Below are 9,623 nucleotides of genomic sequence, written 5' to 3'. Positions count from 1 at the left end.
CTCTCTCTCTCTCTCTCTCTCTCTCTCCCTTCCTCTCTGAAATCAATTAAAAAAAATTTTTTTAAAGTGAAAAACCCTATGGGCACCACTCTCATGGATGCCTACCCAAGCCAAACATTATCTGGACATGTGACCTGTCAATCACCTACTCAGGGGTCCAACAGCCTGCTGTTCAGTTTTGAACTAGTCCTGCCCTTCCTTCCTTCATCAGCCTTTACGCTGAGAGCTGCCCAAGGTCCTCACCATTTTTTTTAAAAATGAGGCTTCCCAAGACACGCCCAGGTCCTTCCATTTCCACGTGCAGGGCCCAGGCCCTCTGTGCCCCTCCCCCCAAGGCTCCAAATGCCCCACCATGGTCTCCCACACCCTTCACCCTCACCCCCAGCTATTCTCTCTGGTTTACTCTGCCCCGGCCACGTTTTTGTTCAAACACACAAAACTCCCACCAGCCTTTGTGCCTGCTGTTCCCTCTTCCTGGAATGCTCTTCCCCAGATGTAATAGGGCCGTACCCTTGACAATCAGGTGCTTACTGGTTATCTCCTATCTGAAGTGGGCCCTCCATCTTTCTCTATCACCCTATTTAACCGTCTTCAGAGCATCTGTGTGAAAGTGATTATCTGGCTTATTTAGGTATTGACTGCCATCCCCAACTAGAATGTCAGCTTTCTAAGAGTAGGGCCTCATCTTTCCTCCTCACCACGGCATCCTCAGTGCCTAGAATAGTACCCAGCAGATAGTAGTTGCTCAATAAACATTTGCAAGTGAACGAATAGGACATGCAGATAAAGAAAGTCCCAGCAAGAATTCCCTGCCACCTCTTGCTTCAAATCAGGGGCGCAGCTTTCTGTGGGGCTCGCTGTGGGGCCCAGCTGAAATGGGAAAGGAGAAGCTGTCCTTAGAGGGAGATGGCAGGGGCAGGGGCTGCCTCAAGAGTATGCCATGGCTTTGGCCGTCACAGCTGCCTGAGCAAGGGTGGCAGAAGGCAAGGGATCAAGTCTTACCCATGTACAGATGGTCCTCATTGGGGTCATCCAGGACCTGTTGGCACAGCCACATGGAACAGGTGGAGACAGGAGCAGGGAGAGGAAGAGAGAAGAAAGATATGAATGGGGAGGAAGCAGCATCCAACACAACCACGAAGGTCCAAACTCTCAAGGGTCTAAAATACCCAGAAAGGTTTCAAAAGGGAGGGGGCAAATTCCTCCTTGAGAAATGTCTCAGGTTGAATAAGAACCCCACCTGTCTCCTGGGGGACAACTAAATGGGTCCGCAAGGTGAAAATTCAAATTCTGTCCCCCTTCTCCCCAACCCCAGCAGGACATGATGCCTTCCAGCCTGGACAGGCCACAGCACTTTCTCTCCCCTTCTCTCCTGGCCTCTGCTTCCATCTGATCACTATTTCCACCTTTTCAGAAACCGCATGACACATGATATCACAATCCAGTCATCTTCTCTTAAGCCAGACATTAACTACAACAAAAATTTGCAAAAATGTAAAACTATGCCCAGCCCATGTGGCTCAATGGTTGAGTGTCAACCTATGAGCCAGGAGATCATGGTTGGATTCCTGGTCAGGACACATGCCCGGGTTGTGAGCTTGATCCCCAGTAGGGGGTGCACAGGAGGCAGACAATCAATGATTCTCATCATTGATGTTTCTATCTCCATTTCCCTCTCCCTTCCTCTCTGAAATCAATAAAGGTATTTTTTTTTTAAGTAAAATTATGCCTCTCTTCTAATTACTACTCAGTCCTGCGATCAGCTGTCAGAGGTGCCGTGGCTCTCCCTGGAAAATACAGATGTGGCATTTGGGTAATAACAGAGCCAGACCTCCTAGGTGTCTGTCTCCCCCGGCCCCCACCTCACCTCCACCAGCTTCACCACGTTGGGGTGGTCCAGCTTCTTGAGGATGGCAATTTCCTGGTACACCTGCTCAATGGGGCCCCTGGGCTGGATGCAGCCCCCTGGGGCTGGTCGGGTGCCTCGGGGCGGGGGGCGACCTGGAGAAGACACAAACCATCTTAGGGACAGGACTGGAGTGACTGATGCCACCAGGGGCTTCACACAGCCTCCTCCTCGTCTGTTTCTTCTGCTGCTGAAAATCAGCAAGGCTGGAAGCACGGTCCTGGTGCTCAGCCTTCTGTGAAGCCCCTCCTTCCCATCCCAGGCTCCAGAGAGAGTCAGGAGTCCACGGAGGGATGGAGAGGAGAAGGCTGGGGTCTGGCTTGGCAATCTCAACGCGTGAGGGTGAGTCAATCCCTGCTCCTCTCTCTGGGACTCAAACACATGACCCCCTCGCCTCCTTAACTCTTGAAACACCAGAGACAGAAAATGAAGTCAGAAATAGGAAAAGATGTAAGAGCCGATGAGACAAAAAAAAAAGAGATGATGCCACGTGCTCACTTTGGCAGCACATATACTAAAATTGGAACGATACAGAGAAGATGAGCATGGCCCCTGTGCAAGGATGGCATGCAAATTCGTGAAGCGTTCCATATTTTTTTAGGGAAAAAAATAAAAAAAGATGATGCCATCGTTCAGTGGTGACTGACAGTCAAAAGGCCACAATGCTGGAAAGAGGCATGGTTCAAACGCATAATGTTGCACACCCTACGTAAGCCAGCATCGAAGCGTGAGTCACAGAACTAGACCGTGTTTGGAAAAGTGAAAGCAAGGTACAGGTGTCAGAAGTGGGGTGTGAAGGGGAGCTCGAAGGGAAAGGGAGGGAGGGCGCTAACACACTCCCCTTGCAAAACAAGGAGTCAGGAAGCACTGGCTACACCTGTTGGAACAGGAGGGACGTGACTAATGTAGGTAACAAGAGAGGAGCTGCTAAACATTACATTGGCTGGTTGGGGAAGGGAGGTTAGGAAAGGACTTCAGAGGAAGTCAGAGGTAGATGGCAAAAACGGATACATCGGCCCTGGCTGGTGGTTCAGTGGTTAGAGCTTCGGCCTGAGCACCAAAGGGTCTTGGGTTCAATTCCCAGTCAAGGGCATGTACCTGGATTGAAGGTTCTATCCTTGGGCCAGTCAGCGTGTGTGCGGGAGGCAACGAACCAATCTCTCTCTCTCTCTCTCTCTCTCACCTCCCCCCACTCCCTCCCTTCTACTCTCTCTAAAAAAAAACAAACAATAGAAACTATATCCCCAGGTGAGGATTAACAACAACAAAAAAGGATAAATCAAGAAGTAATGGCATAAGATATTATCTGACTTGGAGTTCAGAGGAGCAGGATAAACCAGGGTCCTGTGATAGGATGAGGTTTGTGTTTTCTCTTATCTACGTTCTCTTTGTGGCCCACGCTGACGTTCTGCCCAGCAATGCTGGTGAGGAGCAGCCTAATACACTCACATGCGGCTCTATCATCTGACCACAGGCCGCCATTACCAGCTCCTCAAAGAGCCAGAAGTGGGCTGCCTGAGGGAGGTGGAGGTTACAGCAAGAGCCGCTGTTCTCCACGATACGCCCTCCTGTACTTTTCCGGTAGATCTAGTTCCAATACTTCATGGTACTTAAATTTTTTTAGTTCAACATTTCAAAACCTGTCAATCAATGGCTTTTAGTACATTCGTGAGGTTGTGCAACCATCACCACCATCTAATCCAGAACATTTTCATGCCCCCTTCTCCACCCCCGCAACCCCATACCTATTAGCAGTCTTCCCCGACTCCCCTCACACTCAACCCCAGGAAACCAGCCATCTGCTTTCTCTATGGATGTGCCTATTCTGGACATTTCATAGAAGTAGAATCACACGCCATGTGACCTTTTTTGTGTCTGGCTTCTTTCACTGGGCGTCATGTTTTCAAGGTCATCTGTGTGACCGTGTGAATCGTGCTTATTTCTTTTGACGGCTGAGTAGTATTTCATTGGCTAGACCACCTTTCGTTTACCCGTTCATCTGTTGACAGACATTTGGGTTGTTTCCACTTTCTGGCTATTACAAATAGTGCGTCTACGGACACTCACGTACAGGCTTTGGTAGGAACGTGCGTTTTCATTCTCTTGGGCGGATACCTAGACGTGGAACTGCTGGCTCAGATGGGAACTCCATGTTTAACTTTTTGAGGAAATGACAAACTTTTCTTCTAATGGATTTTTTTGACTTTGTAACCTACATTACGTTAAATACTTTTTATCAATGAAAATGAATTTCAAAAACCTCAGTAGGAGGCCCAGCGCTGTCTTTGGGGTGCCTGCCCAGTGCACCCTCTTGTAGGGGACACCATTCAGTGGGACCGTCTCTGTGTTGCCCCAGCCCCAGCCCCTAAGAGAAAGGCCCCCCCAAACTCACGTGGAAAGCCGGCCTGTCGGATCAGCTTCTTTTTGGATAGCACCTTCATCGCCTGTGGGAGAAAAAACCCCGCGTCCTGATGAAAGCGCAGAGGAGAGCTGCGGGGAGAGCCCCTCCTCGCGTGGGCTTGCCCAAGCTCTTGGCTCCCTGGCTGTTCGGGGACAATGTTGTGACCCGAGGGGGTCAAGCAGCAGCAGGTTCTGTGGAGGGTGGCCTCCCAGGATCCCTCCAGCCCTGAGGGTGCTTGCAGGGCTCCAGGCCAGCTTCCCCAGCTAAAAAGGCACAAGCCGTGGGCTTCACCGCCACTGAACGAGACGTGAGTGAGCTGCGGTGATGGGGCAGGACTGGCTGTTGGACACGTGGGAAAAGTGAGGTTTAGCAGTTATGCCACTTGCTCAAGGTCACACAGTTGGCACACGAGAGAGGCAGGATGTGAACCCACATTGGACTGACTCCAAAGCCTCAGCTACAAGGGCTGTTTGGCTCACTACCTCCTGGTTCTTAAGGCTATGGAGGATGTAGAAATGGCAGCCCAGAGTAAGGATATGAGACGTCTGCTGATTTATTTCATTCATTCATTCATTCATTTATTCATTCATTCTTCCTAAGCCATCCCTTCACCTCCCTATGTCCCCATCTGTAAAACAGAAATACCACTTCCTTCCTAATGCACAAAATGGACATGGCCTAACAATAAAATGACACAACAGCTAAGAAAACCTTCCAGGAAGCTGAGCGCTGAAAAGGAGGTCTTGTCTTAGCCTGTTTGGCTCAGTGGATAGAGCGTTGGACCACAGACTGAAGGCTCCCAGGTTCAATTCCGGTCAAGGGCATGTATCTCCATTGCAGGTTCCATCTCCAGCCCTGGTCAGGGCGCGGGTGGGAGGCAACCAATCGATGTGTCTCTCTCACATTGATGTCTCTCTCGCTCCTCTCTCTAAAAAGTCAATGGAAAAATATCCTCTTGTGCAGATTAACAGAAAATGAATAAATAAATAAGAAAAGGAGGTCTTTGTCTTTGGACAAGGATGGGGGTGGAGAAGGATGTGAATACTCACATAGTAGGTGTTGTCATTTTCATTGTAGGCCAACTTGACCACGCCATAGGAGCCCTGGATAAAGGGAGATGACCATGACACACAATAAAAAATTATGATCTGCCAAATCTTCCCTGCAATTGCATTTTGTTGGATCTATAGTTTTTAGAAAGTTTGAATTAGTTGCCAAAACAGAAAGACTGGGTATAAGAATCTAGATTCCCAGCCTCAGTCAATCTGACCATAGGAAGCCAATAATCATTGCCATATGTTAGTTTGCCACAGACCTCACCACTCCTAGCTGCCATACCTAGGATGCCCTGCTCATTTATATTCGTTCTCTACTGGCATGTGAGCTTTTTAAAAATCTATCTTTATTGTTGAAAGTATTACAGATGTCCCCCTGCTTTCCCCCATTGACCCCTTCTAGTGGCGTGTGAGTTTTTGACCCCTGTAACGATACTGCCCATTGGCTGAAACAAAAGCAAAACAGGTGTGAGAGTACCTCAGGGGAGAATAAAGCAACGCTAATATGGGGATGCTATAACTATCACCGTAATGACAGGGGATTTCTCTGGACACTTTCTGTGCTTTTGCAGAAACACATTAGTATTATGATATAAAAACAAGTAAGACCCTGATTCCAAAACCTGGCCTGCACTCTTGCCTCCAAGGACTCCCACTCCCAGCTCTGATGGCTACCCCCCCCCCCAGTATCTGAGACATCCTGGCTCCTAGGATACTTACCTTTCCAATTTCATCCTTCAGTGTGTACTGGTTCAGCTGAACACAATCCTGGAAAGTAAACAGAACATGCCCTGTAAGTTTGCAACTAGATAAACCTGTCACAAACAGCAAGAAAGAGGGCCGTTGCCCAGCTGGTGTTGCTCAGTGAACTGAACATCGACCCAAGCGCCAAGAGGTCGCTGGTTCGATTCCAGGTCAGGGCATATGCCTGGGTTGTGGGCTCCATCCCCAGTAGGGCAGGAGGCAGCCAATCGATGTTTCTCTCTCATGGGTGGTTCTATCTCTCTCTCCCTCTCCCTTTCTCTCTCTCTAAAATCAATAAAAACATATTTTTTTTTAATTTTAAAGAAAAGAAAGAAAGAGGGCATTCCCAGCCCCCCAGCAGCATCCCCAGCCACCGGCTCCTCTGCAGGGTGGCCAGTGTCCTGACTTCCAACAGCAGCTCTTGTACATTGCAAATACGTAATCAAACAGTTTGGGTTCTCCTAATAGCCATTTTTAAAAGATTGTACCCACTTATAAAAAGTTCACTTTAAATTAATTTAAATTACTTGCTTAAATTAAACAAGTAATCCATGACCACGTTGTCCTATAGAAATGTAAAATGATACAAGAAGTGCCCTTGGGACAAGGTTTCTTAGATAATATATATAAAGCACAGAACATAAAAGGAAACAAATCATAAACTGGACTTCATCAAATTTAAAACTTTTGCTCTTCGAGATACTGTTAAAGAAAATGAACAGCAAGCCACACACTAAAAGAAACTATTTGCAACACATATATCAGACAAAGGACTGGTATCCAGAATATATAAAGAACTCTCACAACTTATTAATAAGAAGACAACCCGATATATTTTTTAAAATAGGTGAAAGAACCCTAGCCAGTTTGGCTCAATGGATAGAGCATGGTCCTGAGTTCGATTCCAGTCAAGAGCACATGCTGGGTTGCAGGCTCGATCCCCAATGTGGGGCGTGCAAGAGGTAGCCGATCAGTGATTCTCTCTCATCATTGATGTTTCTGTATCTCTCTCCCTCTCCCTTCCTCTCTGAAATCAATAAAATATATATTTTTTAAAAATAAAAATAGGCAAAAGATTTGGAAAATATTTCTCCAAAGAAGATACAAATGACTAAGAAGCATTAATCAATGGAGAAATAGAAATTTAAACCACACCCAATAGATTAGTTAAAATCAAGGAGATTGACCAAAGAATTTAGGGCACATAGAACCTTCATACACTGCCGGTGGGAATTTAAAATGGTGCAGCCTCTTTATTTTTTTTAATCCACACCAAGCATATTCTTCAACTGATTTTGAGAGAGAGGCGGGGGGTGAAGGGGGGGGTCGAGAGAGAGAGATCAATGTGAGAGAGACACATTAATTGATTGTCTCCTACACGTGCCCCAGGAATTGAGCCTGCAGCTGAGGTACTAGAATCGAACCTGGGACCCTCCAGTCTGAGGCCTGACACTCTATACACTAAGCCAAACCAGCTAGGGCGGTGCAGCCTCCTTAGAAAAGTTTTGGGGGCCTGGCTGGTATTGCTCAGTGGTTGAGCGATGACCTATGAACCAAGAGGTCACCGGTTCAATTCCCAGTCAGGGCACATGCCAAGGTTGTGGGCTCGATCCCCAGTAGGGGGCGTGCAGGAGGCAGCCGATCAATGATTATCTCTCATCATTGATGTGTCTCTCTCTCTCTTTCTCTCTCTCTCTCTCTCTCTCCCCGCCCCCCTTTCCCTTCCTCTCTGAAATCAATAAAATATATATTAAAAAAAGAGAATTGTTTGGCAATATCTTAACATACATTCACCATATGATCCAGCCATTCTACTCCTAGGCATTTTACCCATGAGAAGTGATAACACAGATCCAGGCAAAGACTTGTGTACAAATGTTAACGACAGCTTTATTTGGAAAAGCCGAAAGCTGGAAGCTGGAAACAACCCAGAGTCCAACAAGCTGGGGCCCATCTGAACAGTGGAGTCCTGTTTAGCAATAACAAGGAAGGAACTACTGGTGTCTGCAACAGCGTGGGCAAACTCAGCATCATTACACTGTGAAAGAAGCTAAGCTAAGAAAGACGACGTGCTTCAACAATTCCACTTGCAGAAAATCCTAGAACTTGCAAATTAATCTGTGATGATAAAAACCAGGTCAGTAGGCCCTAGCCAGTTGGGCTCAGTAGATAGAGCGTCGGCCTGTGGACTGAAGGGTCCTTGGTTCGATTCCAGTCAAGGGCACATGCCCTGGTTGCGGACTCGACCCCCCAGTGCGGGGCATGTAGGAGGCAGCCAATCAATGACTCTCTCATCATTGATGTTTCTGTCTCTCTCCCTCTCCCTTCCTCTCTGAAATCAATAAAAATATATTTTAAAATAAACAAAAACACCAGGTCAGCGGTTATGTGGGAAAGTGAAGTGGGGGGAGGGACGCATTGCTGGCGGTGCTGGCAAAGCCTGTGATCTTGATTGGGGTGCTGGACCTCAAAATATAGTTAAATATCAGCCCCTTTATAAAAGCCATTCCTGATTTCCAGGCTTCTCCCAATTAAATTCCTTCCTTCCTTCCTTCAACGAACATTTTCAAGCTCCTACTACGTGCCAGGCACTGTGTGAGGCGAGCGCTGGGCACACAATGGGGAAGAAGACGGTCCCTACGGAGCTTACATTCTAGCTGGGAGGAGACAGGCCATAAGCAACTAAACAAACACAAGACATAACAGTGATGAGTCAACAGGGCAAAAGGACAGGCCGCTTAGAGAGGGCAGTCCCAGAGGCCTTTCAGAGGTGACATTTGAGTAGAGGCTTGGATGTCAGATGGAGGTGACCTTGCAAAGACGGGAGAAGTTCCAAGCAGAGGAGGCGGCAAAGCTGTGGGCCTAAGGAAGGCAAGAAGCTTGGCTGCCTGAAGAATATAAGGAAGTGAGTGTGGATGGAGGCCTGTGAGTCGCCAGCAGAAAGGCAGGAGATGGGGCAGGAGAAGAGACGGGGCAGATCACGCAGAACCTGGTGGGGATCTGAGTTCTGATCTACCTCCCAGCAGTTCACAGCAGGATCGGATGAGAAATGCACACACAGTGCCTGGCGCCGGCAAACCACCCAGCCAGGGGGGCCAGGCGGTAAGGCCATGAGGCCTCGCAGGGACCTGCCACCCCCAGTTCAGAGCCCCCCACACGATGTCCAACCACCAGCACGTGCATCTCTTTGCGAGAGGCTCTTTCTGGCCCCCAGATGCTCTGCTCCCACTCAGGGCAGGTGGGATAACTCAGACTTAGGCCTACCTGCCTCCCACGTTCCCCCCTGGCAACCAGCTCCGTAACTGCATCCTTAGCTGACTTCCTTCCCTCTCGCTTCCCTCCCCACCTGGGTTTTCTGGGGTCACCTCCCCAGTCAGCCGGTTACACTGGGAATGTTCTGGGGGAGCCGACCTAACATGGAGACCCCGGGCCCAGCTGTCGCTCACGCACCTGCATACCAGTGATGGAGACGTGGCGGGACTCCACGGTGGGCCGCCGGGGCAGCCGCGGCGAGGAC

General features: G+C 48.6%; 1 protein-coding gene across 1 annotated transcript in view; it reads right to left on the bottom strand.

Annotated features, from left to right (window-relative positions):
* CAMKK2 (calcium/calmodulin-dependent protein kinase kinase 2, beta) overlaps positions 1–9,623 on the bottom strand; it is a 41,969-nt gene that overhangs the window by 16,676 nt on the left and 15,670 nt on the right. Inside the window, exons 4-9 of the mRNA XM_006768991.2 lie at positions 9,557–9,622; positions 6,083–6,130; positions 5,357–5,410; positions 4,299–4,350; positions 1,868–2,001; positions 1,003–1,039 (exon numbers count right to left, since the gene is read on the bottom strand). Coding sequence (XP_006769054.1) covers positions 1,003–1,039; positions 1,868–2,001; positions 4,299–4,350; positions 5,357–5,410; positions 6,083–6,130; positions 9,557–9,622 — 391 coding nt within the window. The remainder of the gene's footprint in view (positions 1–1,002; positions 1,040–1,867; positions 2,002–4,298; positions 4,351–5,356; positions 5,411–6,082; positions 6,131–9,556; position 9,623) is intronic.

This window comes from Myotis davidii, unplaced genomic scaffold, assembly GCF_000327345.1.
Source record: "Myotis davidii unplaced genomic scaffold, ASM32734v1 scaffold223, whole genome shotgun sequence".
Taxonomy (NCBI): Eukaryota; Metazoa; Chordata; class Mammalia; order Chiroptera; family Vespertilionidae; genus Myotis; species Myotis davidii.
This window is presented reverse-complemented; position numbering and strand designations above follow the sequence as displayed.